This window comes from Heterocephalus glaber, unplaced genomic scaffold, assembly GCF_053883595.1.
Source record: "Heterocephalus glaber isolate CG9 unplaced genomic scaffold, H.glaber_assembly_v1.0 deba00001600, whole genome shotgun sequence".
Classification (NCBI taxonomy): Eukaryota; Metazoa; Chordata; class Mammalia; order Rodentia; family Bathyergidae; genus Heterocephalus; species Heterocephalus glaber.
In genome coordinates this window covers 13993184-14010873 of record NW_028258372.1, presented here as the reverse complement: position 1 = coordinate 14010873, position 17690 = coordinate 13993184, and the positions used below count along the sequence as shown (strand labels likewise).

Sequence of the window (17690 nt, the reverse complement as noted above, 5' to 3'; positions counted from 1 at the left end):
ATTACTTAGAAAAATTCAAGCAACAAGAATTTGAGGAGAAAAAATATCATTATGTTTCATTGTAATGGGTGTTCTGAAAATGTAACAGTAGGCATTGAAGGTTTCTCTCCTTTCTCTTTATTCCTTGCCTACAATAATTGGCAGTTTTGTTGCTAAGTTACAAAACCCTATACCTTGATCTTTGGTGTTGAGAAATTAATTTGCAGCTATATTATTTACATAATTTAAGTTTAAAAAAATACCCTTTTTGTGTCTAGCTTCTTTAGCTGACCATGTTTTTTGAAATGTATTCATAGCATTAGTTGTATTACTAGCTTGTTTACTTTTTATTGAATAGTATTACATTTCATGACTATTCTATAATTTTCCGTGTTGATAGACAGTTATTTTTAGTTTTTAACCATTATTAGTAAACTTTTGACTTATTAATAAAGCTTTTGAATATTCATTTTGATTAATCATGTTTATATTTACTTATGTAAATATCAGAAGTTAGAATTGCAAGGTTGTGTAGTTAGGGTAGAGTGTATTTAATACTTTAAGAAACTGCCAAACTGTTTTTCAAAATGTTTGGATTATTTTATCATTCCAGTCAGCAGTTCTAATTATCACAAATCCTCAGTAACTCTTGGGATTATCTCTCTTTATTGTATCAGTTATTAAAATATCAGCCTTGTTATTTTTCTGTTTTTCCTTTAACACTAGTGGTGTTCGGTGGGCATTTGTGTGTCTTTTGTGAATTGTTTATTCAAATGTTTTTTGTGAATAATTAAAATATCAGATCTTGCTCTTAGTTTTGGAGAATTCTTTGATCTAGACACAGGTTCGTTTTCACATACATGTGTGCTACTGTTTTATTTGAGTTTGTGCATTGCCTTTTGAATTATTTAATAGTGTTTTTCAAAGAATACATTACAGTATTTAATTTTGATGGATCCTAATTTATCAATTTCTACATTTTTTTTCTGTCCTATGGAAATGTTTGACTTCCCCAAAGTTATGAAGATTTTTCTTCTATACTTTCTTTCCTAATTTCAGTAGTTATAGAGTTTTAAGTTTAGGTCCATAATTCGAAGTTGATTTTGTTGAGACTGTGAGGTAAAGATTAAGGCTCAGTGTTTTCTCACATGTGCACCTCTGCTTGTTCCATGCGTCGTTTGTTCAAAAAATAATCTTCTGTTGGCATCTTTGTTCAAAGTATATTAATCAGACATGTGAATCCTCTTAACTCTCTGCTCTGTTGTTGATCTAGAGTCATGCGTCCTTTAAAGACAGGTATGTTCTGAGAAAGACATTCATTATAGAGTATACTTACACCGACTAAGAAGGCAATGATGTCTCTAGGTTGAATAATCTAATGGGACCACAGTCCATTTTTGACCCAACATTTGTTATGTAGCACATGACTGTCTGCTCATAGGCTGGTACCATGCTGTATTGGTTACTGTATTTTTTTTTAATAACTATTATCAAACACACACACATACAGAAATTCAAAGAACAATGCAAGGGGAAAAAAACTACAATAATATTCAAATAAAGTGGAACTCAACCAAAATAAAACTGAAAAGCACTTAAACATTTTTCCATATAACTTTAAAAAGCATCTCAAGCACCAACAAGACACCAGAGGTTGTGCTTTGTTTCAGAAAGATCCCCAAAACCAACACTGAACAAATAGTGGTCTGGAAAAAAACTCCAGTTAGCTAGCAGATTCCACATAAGCCAAGCTTCTCCCTAATTTAAATTTCGATAATTTAAATGGTTACTGTAGTTTTTATAACAAGTTTTGAAACAGTTAAGTCCTCTATTTTAAGTCCTTTCCATTTTCATATAAATTTTAGAACAGGAGGTTTTTTTTTTTCCTTCTTTGCTGTAATATGGATTAAAGAGATTTATCTGCTAAAAGTCCCTGTCCTGGTCAGCTTTCCTGTTACTGTGACAAAGTGCCTGATACTGGCACATCAAAGGAGGAGAGGTTATTTTGGGTCGTGGTTTTAGAGGTTTCATTATATGGTTGGCTGGTTTTAAAGTAGAAATGTCATAGCAGAAAGGCATGGTGAACAAAGCTGCTCACTTCATGGCAGTGGGGGGAGAAGAACACTGAGAGGAAGGGGGCAGGGACCAGATCTAGTCCCCAGGTTCATGCTTCATGACACATCCAAAAGTGTGCTTTACTAATACCCTATGCATCTCCAGCTACTCAGTTTGGCCGTCAAGATTAGCTGTCCCAATTGTGTTTTTTCTTCCATTTTTCTTCAATATTTTTGACAACTTGTCCCCATAAGGAAACATGAAATGGATTTCTGATTAAGTCTACACTGTTAACTGATATTTTGGGGACACAATTTTAAATAATTCATGATGAAATTTTTTCTAAACTATATATCTTTGCTCCAGATTAGTACCCAGTAGCATGAAATAGTCTTTATATCATAGTTTTATTACTTTCTAATGAAGCATCATGGCAGTGACATTAACACTTTAATACTGTGATTCTCTAACCACTTTGTAAATACTGCCAGAGGACACGAACTGTGAAATCAAGATGTATTTTTTACTTCAGTTTCAAAAGTATAGAATTAAAACTTTTGTTTGCTTATAGTTCTCTGTTGAATTCTGCTTTTACTAAATACAAACATATTTCAAGTAGGAGAAAATATGACAGTTTTGTGCACCAAAATACATTTTGTTTTTCAAGCCTAGTTTTTTTCTTTGGTAGATTATTTTTATTGATCTTTCACAGTTGGTTTACTACAATTTTCTAATAAACACCATCCATCACAATACCATGATACCATCATAGAAGAGGTGCTTTAGGACAGATGAAGAACCTACTACTAAATTAAGTGAATATAAACTATGACTTCCTATAAATTTAAACCAGTAGAAGACAATAAATTTTTAAGGGCCTCAAGATGCAGGTTTAATTTTAAGTGCTCTGAGGACAAAGACATTTTCCACAGTGTAAACACTTGGCATTCACTGTAGTGTTTCAAGATATAGTCTGTTAGGTAGTATATTTGTTACAGCTGTTTGCTGATAGCCAGAGGGCAAAAGAGTAAAATTTTTAAGCAGTTGTTTTAAAGCTAGCTCTTGTGGCTTTATGGGATTAAAAATAAAACTAAACCAGCTGATAAAAATAATCAGATAAAAATAAACAGACTTTAAAATGTGACTTCCATTTAGTGCCTATGAAATAAAATCAAGTATGGCCATTAATTCAGAGTATTGGTCAGCAAACTAAGACCTGAGAGCCAGTTTCAACCTTTGTGTAATTCTGGATGAATGGGGAAAAAAGGATACCTAGGTAATGATCTGAAAAGGTAAACATTTATATGACTGTCCTCTTATTTTTGAAGTAATTCCAAATGGATTGAATATTTTGTGAAAAAACTGACAAGTATTAAAAGAATATATAGAATGTAAGGTTTTTTAAATCCTATGGAAAAAATAAAGCAGAACAAAATGATTCAGGGAAGCAGAAGAGAGTGAGAATCTTAATATTTGAGATCAGACCTGAAGGAAGAGAGGGAATATGCTGTGTGTATACTGGGAAAAGAATACTCTAGGCTCCAGTGACTGTCATGTGCTATGTCCTTGAGGTGGTAATAGGTTTGTAGTATATTAGGTTCACCAAGGAAAATAGCCTTGGAATGAAGGGAGGCATGTACCATTTTATAATCACTTGGCTGTTTTCATGAATAAAGGATTTTGAACCAATGGAAAAGTATTGTTACTTGTGTTGAGAATTCAGTCAGTATTTACTAGAGGAACAGATATAACACAAGATATACAAATATATAATTTACAAGACTGGCTTACAATGGCCACCCACAGAGTCGAGTGAGGAGGAGTCCAGAGGGGATATGTCTGCACACTGGAGACCAAAGGATTTAGTCAGAGGCCTGGAGCTCACTGCAGTGTCCCCTACGAGTAGGTGTCAGGAGGCCAAGGGGTCTGTGATGGAAGGCTGAAGGATCTGCACTGGAAGCCAGAGTCTTTGCTAGAAACCAGGAGATGAAGTCTAAGGTGAAGGCAAAGATGGAGCTCCTCTGAAGGAACAGAAGCAGATTCTTCCTTATTTCCCCTTTATACTGTCTAGGCCAAGAACCATCTTAGGGTGGGTCTTCCACACCCTAGGGCATGGAATTGCTGAGCCTATTTAGTTAAACTTCTCTTAACTACTCCAAGTGACACAATCAGTGGATCATCACAAGAATAGACCGTAGAACTGTAAGAGGACAAATATAGAAGCAGAGATACTAATAAAGAGCCCATTATAATAATGCAGACAAGAAATATAGTGACTTCAGTGATACCTTGCTGTGGTCTGAATGTTTATGTTGCTCCCCCAGACCCCAATTCATATGTAGAAACCTAATGTCCAGTATGAGGGTATGTGGCTGGAGTGCACACACTGGGCTGGGTATTTGGGAATAATTAGATCATGAAGGCCTTGTAAATGGAATTAGATCCCTTACAAAAGGGGCCTCAAAGAAATCCCTCACCCTTTCTACCACTTATGACCATTTTTGAATCAGGAAGCAGGCCCTTAAGTGGACAACAAATCTGAATCTTAATCTTAAACTTCTAGTCCCCAGAACTAAAAAATACATTTCTGTTGTTTTAAGCTGCCTAAGTTTAAAGTATTTTGTTACAGCAACCCAAATGGAATAAAAAGTCAGTGAGGACTGCTTAGATTCTGGATATATTTTAGTGAGTGAGTGGAAAGATTTATTGTTAGTTACATAATAAGACAGATGTGGTTAATTAACAAGTTGACAGAAGTGTTTGGCGGGGCAGTAAGAAGCACAGGACCAATGCATAATTAAAATTGGAACTGTCAAGTAGGCAGGGGAGTGTTAGTGTAGAGGGAGATCTGGGATGGAACAAACACATGATAGTCATCAGTGTATAGATTTAAAACCATGAAACTAAATTAAATCACCAAAGAAGCTCATGTAAATAAAAAGGAGATGAGGTACAAAGATGTGGGATACTTAAGTGTGAAAGTAAAAATGAGAGGCTAAAGTAGAAACAATATAGCTGCTAATGAAGTAAGAGAAAAATTATCTCTCTTTGAGGAAGGAGACATTGATGTTGCTGTTTATAGTCAAGGAAGGTAAGAATTCATAATGAGGTAGTTGTTGACCTTGATAACAGCATTTTCAGTGGTAGAGGTAAAAGCTGGATTCCAGTAAGTTAGGAGAAAATATAAGTTGGAGTAAGTATGGACAAAATTCATACTCTGATTTTTTGTTATTTTTTTATGTTTCTTTTGGGCAGAGTTCTGCTATTAGAAAAGTAAAAGTGGTAGGTAGATAGAAATAGGATTACAAGAGATATTTTCCTTTATGTTGTTCTTAATTTAAAAGAAGGGTTATGGGAAAGATCCACGATAAATGAAAAAGCTGATGACAGGAGAGAGGGAGAGAATTCAGAAAGTAATTCTTTTTTTTCCCCTTAAATTCTTTTGTTGGTACACTTTAGGTATACAGTACGTTTACATTTATCATTGGGTGCTTGTACCTGTACATGATATATCTTGGTTCTTATTTTTTCCCCATTACTTGTGCACCCTTCACTCCCTCCACTCTTCCCTATTTACATAGACTTCATTTCCACTTTTTTTTTCTTGCCTCATAATTTTTCCTTTCCCTTCTTTCCTTTCCCCTTCCCCTCCAGCCATCCCTACCCTTGTGGACCTTTTCTTCCTATTTCAAATTGTCAGTTATTCGTTTTAATCACTTTAATCCTTAATTACACTCTTAGTTTCTCACACTAGAGAAACTATTTGGTATTTATACATGTGTGTCCTATTTATTTCACTTAAAAGTATGGCCTCAATATGCATCCATTTAGCTATAAATGTCTCTAGTTTTTCGTTCTTTATGGCTTAGTAGTACTCCATTTTATTTTTTAAAAAAACCACATCTCTATCCAGTTTCCAGTTGTTGGGCACTTGGGCTATTACAAATTGTGTCGCTATAAACATGAGTGCACATACATCGCTGTGGTATGATTCTTTTAAGTCTTTTGGAAGATACCCAGCAGGGGAATAGCTAGGTCAAATAGGACTTTCAGTCCTAGTTCTTTGAGGTATCTCCATACTGATTTCCATAGTGGTTGCACCAGTCTACACTCCCACCAACAATGGAGAAGGGTTCCTTTCTCCCCACACCCCCACCAGCATTTGTTATTGGTTGATTTCTTGATAACAGCCATTCTTTGTGGGGTTAGGTGGAATCTCAGTGTTGTCTTCATCTGCATCTCTCGAATGACCAGTGATGTTGAACATTTTTTCATATATTTATTTGCTGCTTTTACTTTGAGAAATATCTGTTCATTTCAGATGCCCATTTTTGAATTGGGTCTTTGAATTTGAGGGGGTCTGATTTTTTTCACTTCTTTATATAATCTGGATAGTAGTCCTTTGTCTAAGGTACAGCTGCTAAAAATGTTTTCCCACATTGTAGGTTGTCTCTTAGCTCTGTTGGTGGTTTCTCTTGTAGTGCAGAAGCTTTTTAATAAGATGAGATCCCAGTTTATTTTTTGTGCTAGTTCCCGTGCTACTGAGATTTTGTTCATGAAGTCTTTTCCTATGCCAATGTCTTCAAGAGTTTAATAAATGGTGTTGGAAAAACTGGATTTCAGCCTGCCAAAGATTAAACTAGACCCATACCTATCACCATACACTAAACTAAGATCAAAGCGGGTTAAAGATCTAAATATTAAGACAGAAACACTAAACTTGCTGGAAGAAAGTTAGGTAGAACTCTTGAAGACAGAATGTAATTCTTAACTAGGCAAACAAGGATGGGATGAGCACACAAGTCCACATTTTGGTCAGACCTTGGAACACTGATCATTCAGGCAGAGTGTTATAGTCAGGGTTTGCAAGAGAATAGATTTAATACAGGACACATAATTTATAGGAATATTTTATAATACCGAAAAAGTCAAATGCAGAGGAGTACCAGAGATCTGTCTGCGTACTAGAGACCCAAAGAATCCAACCAAAGGCCTGGATCCCTCAACAGTGTCCCTCACAAGTCCAGCTGAAGGCCTACGGTCCAAGGCAGTGTCCTCCAGGAGTTCTGCCAGAGGCCTAGGGCCCATGTCAATGCCTATGCAAGTCCATATTGAGGATCTGCACCAGGAAGGCCAGTGGTGGAAGCTAGAAAACCTGTGCTAGTGGGGTGAAGTATTTGTGCTGCTAGGCAGAGGGATCTACATTAGAGCCAGGAAGTGACACTCAAGGTAAAGATCAGAGCTCCCTTGAGAAGAACAGCAGCCATTCTCAGGGACCCAAGAGCTCCTCCTCCCACGAGAATAGCCAAATTCACATTAGGACAACCAGCTGCAGCAAACTTCTTCAAGAAAATCAATAGCACACAATCTTCCCCTCCAGGTCTCTTTTTGTGCCATTGACAATCCTCACGTGGGTCTCCCACACCCAGAACCATGCTGATTCACTTCAGCTGGGCATTCCAAGTTGATCATTAGTTAATCCACCACACAGAATGACAAGAGAAGTAGTAGAAATATATCAAATTGTATCGATATAAATGCTGGTAAATAAAGATGTGGTAGGAGCTTTTGGAAATTACCTTCTTGTACTTTGGATATTTTCAGTAAACCAAAGAGCAGTGTAATCTGCTGAGAGTGATTATAAAGGATGAGGGGAAGTTAGGGAAGAATGAACAAATTATGAAACTTTTTGTATCAATAAAACAATAAACAGGGAAATTTCTCATGAAGCTGGACAGTGTTGAGTGCCCACTTTGAGGATAGCAATTAGCAATTCAACAGAAGACCAGAAAACATGGTTGTATGTTTTTTCTGTAGCTGTGTTCTGCTGTGGCACTTCAAGTGCAGAATAACTTGAGAGATTTAGCTGGGGTTACAGTTGTGCTAAGGAAGTGAAGTACAAAAAAATAAGAGATTGAAAATGTGAAAGAGTGTAGAGTTGTATGTGAGGGAGTGGTAATTATTGGGTGTATAATTTGTGTGTAACGAAGAAAGTGACTGTATAAGAGTTGACAGCCTTTAAAGGATTAATGGAGACAGAGTCCATTGAAAAGAATGGAAGTGGTTGTCAGAAAATACTATGTCAGAAGATTAAATTGAGCTTATAGAGGTGGTGAAGTTATTGGTACTGAAAATGTCTAGGATATGGTCATGGTAGTGTGTCAAGTAGAAATAGGAAGAATGAAAGGTCTTTGAGAGCAAGAAATGAAAGTGGTTATGATTTTAGAGTAACTGTATAGTTATTGAAATAATTAAGAATTGTGATGAGTACAATGGGAGAAAGTGACAGTGAGCTAAAAATTAAAATTTCCAGGAATGCATAGGAGTAACAAGGAGAGAGGTATTGGATAGTATCTTTTACAGGAGATTTTGACCTGGGACATTTCCAAGGGAAATTGGCTGGAAAAAGTTTTGTTTAGCAAGAAGGGCACTGACTCCACTTTGGGGTGTATTTGAATATTGCAAGTGGGAAGGCTTTAGGGAAAGCAGTACATATTTGCAGAGGAGAGCTGGTTTTCAGTTAGGATGAGAAGGTACAGAGAATAGGTAGGGAAGAAATTGAAATGATTAGAAAGGTGGAGAAGCCGGGCATGGTGGCGCACACCTGTAATCCCAGCACTCAGGAGGCAGAGGCAGGAGGATTGCCAGGAGTTCGAGGCCAGCCTGGGCTACAAAGTGAATTCAGGGCCAGCCTGAACACAAAGGAGACCTTGTCTCAAAAAAAAAAGAAAAGGGTGGAGAGAGGTTTGGCTTTTACTCAGTATTAAAATGTATATAATTTTTTATCTAATGCTTCATATTCAAGTATCATATTTAAAGGCATTCTTGAATATGTGGGAAATGACAGTGCACCATTGTTTAATAGTAAAAGACTAGCATCTGTATTTCATTTGATAGACTGGTTAAATAAATATTGGTTGTATTCTATACAACTACTGGGAAGAAAAGAGATAGCCCTAATATATACTGATATGAAATGATAAGCTACTAGGTGAGGGAAGAAACAGCATGGTGCAAATCAGAATGTATGATGTCATCCATGTGTTTGATTAAAAATAGGAATTCCTACATACTTATTTGTGCAAAGGCAAACTAATACACAAACTGAAAGTATTGGTTGCTATTGGGAGGACTATGTTGGGCAAGGAGGACAGAGAGACCACTCATGGCAGGCTTTGTGTGGGCAATGATACTGTTTATTATGCTCAGGCGGGCAGCAGCTGGGCTGAATCTGAAAGGGGATTCAGTGTGTGGGGGCAAAGACTTAAAAAGGGAAGGGGTTCCCAGGCATTGAAGGTTGTTGCCAGGCATTGATCTGCAGAGTCACCATCTTAAGGAGTCTAGGGACAGAGATAGAGTGGCTCCTTGGACCTGGCAGCAGTACAGATGTGTCCTGGAACCTAGGGTGGTGTGGTTGTACTCGGACTTCTTGGAACAGAGGGGTTGGGACTTGGAGCTCTGCAAACAGTCTCACCCACTGAGCCTGACAAGGACAATTGTTTGTTTGCTTTTTATCAGCCAGGTCAGTGTCTGTCTGGCAGATAGCAGACCCTCTTTATATTTAATGGCTAAGAATACTTATGTGTCATTGTTTTGTTCTGATGGGCCTCAGTAAATGTTGGCTTCTGAATTCCCTGTACACATTTTGTCTTAGCATTTGATATTTCCTTATACTATGTATAATCTTTCTTATTAATTATAAAACTTACCAGACTACCTTATTCTTTTATTCTGTTATGTTTAACTTTTACACATTGAATTATTGTTCATGATCTTTATAAAGCAGTGATGCTATTTTTCTGTTATTCTTGCTTATGTTTGTGTTTGCATTCTTTAAAGAAGAATCCATTGTTTTTGTTAAATTGTAATTTTGCATAATGATTGAGAACATGGACTCAAAACAGGTTCCTTGAACTTGAATTATCTGATATAACCTGAGGAAATTATTTAACATCTATATACCTTGATTTCTGTATCTATATAGTGGTGATTTGAAGTTGAGTTTATGTGTAGTGCTTAAAACAACATCTGAAACATAGTAAATACTATATATAGAATTTTAACTATTAGTATTGATTAGTATTGATTCATATGGAAGGAAGTCAGTTGAATGACACCAGTTTTTGTTTTTGTTTTCTTAATTAACTTTACCTGTGTTTCTTTTGGTACTGGGGATCGAACTCAGGACCTTGCACTTGCAAGGCAGGCGCAGTTCCATTGAGCTAAATCCTCCCCATGTGTTTCATGTTTCTATTCTTTACAGATATCATTTCTTTTCACTAAAATGTTCAGTTTCTAAACCTATGTTTTATTTCTTTCATAGTTAACTTGTTACGCTTGAGGTATGCTGTCACCTTAATGAATGAAACTCAACAGCTGTTCTTTATAATTGCTTTTCATAAATTGAGTTGGAGTTTTCAGCGATATTAATTCACTTTGTTAATGTCTATTTTATAATTGCAAAAAGGTATGACAGACTGTAGGAACTCTAACAGTGTTCATTGGTTGGGTATATTGACGGCTTTGCACTGCTTATGCCACATTGTTTTGGAGGTGTGCATTAATCACCTGTCCTATGTGATCTCTTGTCTTGCTGTGTAATCACTTGACTGGTGGCCCTTTTGACAGAGTATAGTCAGTTTCCTGTAGATGAATTAATGATTTCATCAGTTGAAATAAATCATTTTATTTTGACATTTGAAATATTTCTAAGTGTGAATAAAAAATGAGATTTATTCCCTTGTTTAAAATAAGTCTGCAGTATGTAGTGCTTTTCAATGGAAATTTATTTGTGCATTTTAAAATTAAAAACAAATACTGTGAAATTGAATTTATCATTCCAGTAAATTTTCATAAACCAATGGTTTTAGTAATTACTATTGGTAGCAGATGGCAGAAATGAACTTTGTGTAACAGTACCAAGATGTCTTATAATTTTCTTGAATTTAATTGCAAAAGTAGATACATTTCATTTAATTTGTTTACCTTTGATTTTGTTTCATTTTTAACAAATCACTGTTAAATGTTTATACTCCATTTGTGTTATTGGACTTGATAATAAAAGCAGTTAAAATACTGTATTGTAAAATAAGAGGCCATTCATGTAAAATTAACTATAGAAAACTCTCTGTAGCTAAAAAGCTAAGTGCTTGTTTGAATTATTCCATGATCTGTTTCAAGAGTTTCATTATGTTTCTCCTTGAGAATAAATAATGGAGGTAGAGAGCACATGATTTAAAAGTACAGAAATGCTCAGTCTTAGTGATGTGGAAGTATCTGCCTTTTTTTTTTTTTTTTTTTTGGTACTGGAGATCGAACTCAGGTCCTTGCGCTTGCGCAGCAGGCGATGAAACCACTGAGCTAAATCCCTGGCCCTGCGTTTTTTATTTTCTTTTTTCTTTTTTCTTTTGGTATCTGCCTTTTTTTTAAAGGCAACTGTCTTCCTTTTCTTTTTCATTAAAATTTACTGGAAATAATATTCTTTATACTTTGTCAATATTTTATTGAAATTTTGTTCTTAAACTTTTAAAATCTCAATACCTCAAAATAAGAAAAAAAGAATAAGATCCTTGATACCCCAGTATATTTTTTAAAATGACCAAAATGTAAGAAAATACATGAAATCAAAACAAAATTTCATTTTTTGGTTTAAGAGTTAAAGTGAGCTAATGAAGCTGAATAATAACCTGTGTTGCAAAAAAAGGAGAAAGTGCTGTCTTGAAAACAAGGTAACAGCAGAAGAAATAATAGCCTTAATTTATTTAGACCATCATATCAGATTTTTTAACAGGTGGTTTTTAAATTTATGTGTCAGTTTTCTCCCAGCTGTTTTTTTAAACTATTAATAGATTAGTGTCTAAAGTTTTGTATGTTAAAAACTAATAGTTTGCTAATGGCATCTTTTTTAATGGTATGCTTTTATTGGTACAACATTGGAATGATATTGATGACCCTAGTCATGTTTGTTTATAGGTGGGGGAAAAGTAGGGATGATATAACTGTTTCTCACTTGAGGTCTCAGACTCAAAACCTCATAAGTTAAAGACATGAATTCAGTTCTGATAACTGTCATTTACCAGATACAGTATTATTTCTCCTTCAGTGACATGAGGCTGTGAGTATAAATTGAGTTAGGATTATTAGCTGTTATCAGTATATTAATGCTGTGTTAGAATCCACAGCATACCAAATGGGAGCTGAGGCAGCAGTTCAATTAGGATTGCTGTACAAATAAATCTAATGCATTGCTATGTGGTCATATTTTATTGGAAAGAACATTTGCTGAATTGTGCTACAGTCAGTAACACTTAACTGAATGAAATTCTTGTAAAATTATATAACATGGAATATTTAAAGCTATAAACTTAAGCATCTCAATCTGTCATTAAGGAAAGTTTTGTTGTTTGAGACAGGGTTTCACTACGTAGTTCACACTGGTCTTGAACTCACTGTGTAGCCCAGGCTGGCCTTGAACGCACATCGATCCTCCTGCCTTTTTTGTCCATTATCACTAGCATAGTATCCCTCTAAGTTATTAATTAATCATTAACTGTTCTGTAAAATTGCATTACAGGGGGCCGGGGATTTAGCTCAGTGGCTCTGCCGCCTGCCCCTCAAACGTAAGGGGCTGAGTTCGATCCCCCGTACCAAAAAAAAAAAAAAAATTTCATTACAGATAATCCATAAATAATGTCAGGTAGATTTTTGTATTTATATGCACTTAGTGAATCCTTGCTATGTCCAGCACACTAGGCACTCAGAGCAATGAAACACATACATTGGTATAGAAGACACATGCGTACTGTTTTATTATATTTTAAACCTTTACCCACTACACTTTTCATTTTGCTTTGTGAAAAGGAGCCTTTGACTTATGATTAGCATTGTAATAGCATCAACTATCCAAGCCATCTGAATACCATTTCAGCCACTGGCTAACTTCAAGTGTTAATCTAATCTTCAGTGTTCTTATCTGTAATGTTAATATATTTATACATTCAAATGCAATATATTTATACATTCAAAGTGTTAAGTAGTGAATGTGTTAAGTATGAATATTAGCTATTATTATATAATTAATTATAGGTGAGTGAGAATTCTTATGAATACTCTAGCCTTATAGGTAAGCTTCCAGAGAAGATGCTTATTATTTTGAGAAATAGTTTGTTATGATTCATTTCAACTTTCATTTCCATGAGGCCAGTTAGATTTTTAACTGATGTTGTGATAGCAGTTTTGCTGTGGCTCCAAGTTAAGTTCTACAAAAGTTAGTGAGTTCCTCTGCTTTGTTTTGAAGTAGCTTATTTCAGAACTTGTGTTTTTTTAGAGAAGTCACCACAAAAAGAGTGAATTAACCTAAAAAATTCTAAAAGAAGGAAAATTTTGAGATATTTGCCTTCCTACTGTTTGTTTGTGGCCTAAGGAATGTGTTTGGGGGATTTATAATTCGGAGAGATCATATTTGTTTGAGGGAAAGGGATTTGGGAAAAAGTAAAGATAATTTAGTGTCTCCATTTTTATGAATATTCTGTCCCTTTATCACCACCCAATTATTTTAGTACAGTTTGTATATTTGCTTATTAAAATGACATTAAGTACTGTGAAATCTGTCATCTCCACAAGGTGTCGGTAATATGAGAAATAAGTAGAATTTATTAAATTTGATAATTTTTTACATATTTATAATATATCAAACTATTTGAACCAATAAATCTTTCCCCATCAAGTTATAATATGGTTAATATAGCTGAATTGAAAAACATGTCAGGCATTTGCCTACAAAAGTACATTTATAAGCGGAATTATGTAGATCTGTACAACTCTATTAGTACTTCAAATTTGGTATGTCTTGATGACTTATTTTGGGCATGAAATGTAGCATAATTTCGAGGCATTTCAAATAGATCTTATCCATGTCAACAGAGTTACTTTAGAAGTAGAAAATACCAGATTATTGTAAATATCACAAGAGTAGGTAAATAGACTTATAGATCAAATGTTTTCTTTTTCCTTTAGTATTGAATTTGACCGGGATTGTGACTATTTTGCAATTGCTGGGGTTACAAAGAAGATTAAAGTGTATGAATATGGCACAGTCATCCAGGATGCAGTGGATATTCATTACCCTGAGAATGAAATGACCTGCAATTCCAAAATCAGGTATTTACATTATTTTCTTGGTATGATGCAGTATGTATGTAACATTTGGTGTATATAATTAATGTGAGATTATTTTATCTTTCTCTGAGACTGCTTACTCATTTTTAGCGAAAACTTTAATTGTACTGTGAATGCAGAGGATACATCATTGACATAACAAGCTATCTTTCTCATAGATAACAGTTGCTTTTCTGCTGTGGGGTTGAGCATTTTATATTTTTCTAATTTCCAAATTAAAATCTTTTTCACTTAATTAAATAAAGGTCTTTGTTGGAAATGGTTGTTATTGGAGTATTAAGTAAAGGATTACTGTAGTCTGAGAATAGTGCTTGAAAGTCAGGAATTTTTCCCATAGCATACCTATATATATCTCTGTTATAGTTATTCCTAGTTTTAAGAATTGTTTTCACAAGAATATTCTGCTTTTTCTTGAAGGAATAATATTTAATATTTCCTTTATTAGGTGTTACAGTTCATACGGAGTACTTTTCAAACCTGAAATTGTGTTGAAAATGTAGGAACTACTTCTGTCCTACTTCTCATATTTCTCATATGCCACTCTAAATCTCCCTAGGTCTAGAATATGCTCTTTTCTTTCCTTATGCTTACTGTTCCCTTCCCTCTCCTCTTCTTTACAAAAATTTGAAAAGATTTCCAAGCCGTTCTTGTGAGCACTGGCTTAAAAGGGAATTATATATAAGGAAATCATCTAATACTAACTTTGTTTAGAACTTAGAACATTTCTAAAACAGGCATCCATGTGCTTTATCATGATAAGTTACACGTGTAGGTTGAGTATTTTCTGTATAAAACACTTGAGACTAGAAGTATTTGTGATTTTGGGATATTTACACATACATAATGTGGTATCCTGGGGATGGGACCCAGATCTAAGGACAGAATTCATTTCTGTTTCCATGTACAACTTATACACATAGCCCGAAGGTAATTTTATGTACTATTCATACTGAACCATCAGATTTCTGGTTTCATGTCAGGGCCAAAAGTTTCAGATTTTTGAGTATTTTAGATATTTGGATTAGGGATGCTCAACCTGTGATGTGAGACAAATAGATATATATGCAAGTATTATAGTTTTTCCATAATTTGTTATAGCTTTCCTTTTTGTTTCCGAACAAATTCATAAAATACTCCACCATGATAATTTGTGAGCCTGCCCATTTGTCATTGGCACTCATCATTGAGAATCTGTTACAGTTTTTTTCCTAAGTAGATGGAACACAACATGTGTAAGAAGTAAGTAACATTATTAAATTCTTACATGTCAAGCCATTTTCCTAAGTGATTTGATTTTAGCAGACCTGAGATATTTGCCATTATTTCCCCATTTAATACACAAAGAAACTGAAGCAAAGATGGATAAATAAGTTGCCTAACATCATACTGCTAATTTATGGAGGAGTTAGAATTCAGACTGGAGATAGTTTACTTCTAGAATCTGTGCTCTTTATTTATAAAAGCTACTTTCTGTGTATTTATAGCACAAAAGACATAATGACAATAACCTATTTTATAGGATTGTACTTTTTTAAACCTCACCGTAATGTATTCACCACAATACTTAGCCCATGGCAAAGACTTATAATGAATGTTACTTTAATGAAAATGTTAAGTAGAGGATTTAAATGTGCTACTGGCTTGTTTGTCATGTCACATATAAAAATATGCAATACTTGCAGTATGTTACAGTAAATGACAGAAGCAGCTTAAGCTGAAAACTATGTACTTGAAGCCAAAGAGATCAGTACTTAAGCACAACTAAAACGGAGTTGGCCTATCTGTTTTCACCAGTTGTGGAAATGGACTAAATTAACCAGAGCTGTAGCCATTAAGTGCTATATCTGGAATTTGAACATAGATTTATCTAAATCCAAAATGTAATTTTATATAATTTGTCTGAAAGTTTCATAAATATTTTCAAAAATGCAAATAAACTCTGTTGGTCACTAAAATTTAGCATGACTACAACTAGTACTGAACAAAAGACTTTTTATTTACATGCTTGGACATTACTAGACATTAACTACTAAGTGGTTTCTTCCTTAATGTGCTTACTGTGTACATGATTCAGATATGTATCTCAACAATAGTATATGTTTTAGCTGATGTAGACTTTTTGGAGTACTGGAGAATAGCTGAAAGCATAGATATTAAAAATGTAATGATACCTTTAATTGGAATTCCAACTGAAAGTTGAATTGATTTAATTAAGCCTTTTTTAAGTAAATACAAAAAGCTGTATTCTGACTGGTATATTTGGCTTATCTGATTTTAGCACAACTGAATCTGGCCTCTTAATCTAATCAGATTTCCTTCATTCTGCCATGCCATGCCCAGGCCTTTATCATCTTCACTGATAGACATGCTTTCCTCATGTATCAAAGATGGTCAGTGACAGCTATAGGTTCACATCTCTCACAAATTCTGTCAACTTTGAAAATCTAGGCATAATTGTCACTTCATGGATATGTTATAGGCAGAATGATTGTGAACTTATATAGATCATTTTAAAAGAGAATTAATCTTTCTGCTTTATATCCTGTTGGTATTTATTTGGATATAAAGTAACTTTTAATTTTTTTTTCAGCTGTATCAGTTGGAGTAGTTACCATAAGAACCTATTAGCTAGCAGTGATTATGAAGGCACTGTTATCCTATGGGATGGATTCACAGGACAGAGGTCAAAGGTCTACCAGGTAAATAAATAGGGACATTATTACTTAAGAATTTCATTTTTAGTTTCATAATAATCATACCGCTTTGGTACAGTACTTTATAATTATAAATTTTAAGTCACTGTTTACTGTGTTTTTATAGATCTGTAATATCTACATAATACCAATGCTTTTCAAAAGGATTTCTTCAGACATCTGTGTGTTAGAATATGTCAAAATATATTTCCAAAAGCAGTAACTTTAGTAAATATATTTATGAAAGATTTGTAATTGCTTTGCATCAGCATCTCAAATTGGTTTTTGTAGCCTGCTTTCATTCCCTCTCCTTCCTAACAATAAATAGATAACAAATTTTTTAAGCTTTCCTTATTTTAAGTTCTGTAGTCTGTCTTCTAAGTTTGACTTTGTCTTTCTTTTATATCCAGGAGCATGAGAAGAGGTGTTGGAGTGTTGACTTTAATTTGATGGACCCTAAACTTTTGGCTTCAGGTTCTGATGATGCAAAAGGTACTATTTGAATCTCTTTTTCAGCACTCTCTCCTTCCCCCTTCCACCAATTCCTTTTTTTGGGAGAGGTACATTTTTTGAAATTCATAGCAGACCTTTGTGAATAGTGATTATCCCAAATATAATACTAAGCCCAAAAATTAATTTTTCTTTTTAAGTGAAGGAAAAATGAATATCTTGCATCCTCATTATAATGATGTTCTCTGGATTTGTGCCACAAGGTTACCTTTAGAACTGCTGCCGTCTTATAACCAGATCTTTTAGTTGTACTGTCAGATGAACTTCTTTTCCTGA

General features: G+C 34.6%; 1 protein-coding gene across 6 annotated transcripts in view; it reads left to right on the top strand.

The window, feature by feature from the left end:
- Nucleotides 1-17690, top strand: part of Cop1 (COP1 E3 ubiquitin ligase) — a 201676-nt gene that overhangs the window by 99310 nt on the left and 84676 nt on the right. For all 6 annotated transcript variants that reach the window (XR_015444327.1, XM_013075379.3, XM_004853391.4 and 3 more), the window contains 3 exons: nucleotides 14050-14193; nucleotides 16802-16910; nucleotides 17315-17396. Coding sequence is in view for 5 of the 6 variants with exons in the window: in XM_013075379.3 (XP_012930833.1) it covers nucleotides 14050-14193; nucleotides 16802-16910; nucleotides 17315-17396 (335 nt within the window). In the remaining variant the exon portion in view is untranslated. The remainder of the gene's footprint in view (nucleotides 1-14049; nucleotides 14194-16801; nucleotides 16911-17314; nucleotides 17397-17690) is intronic.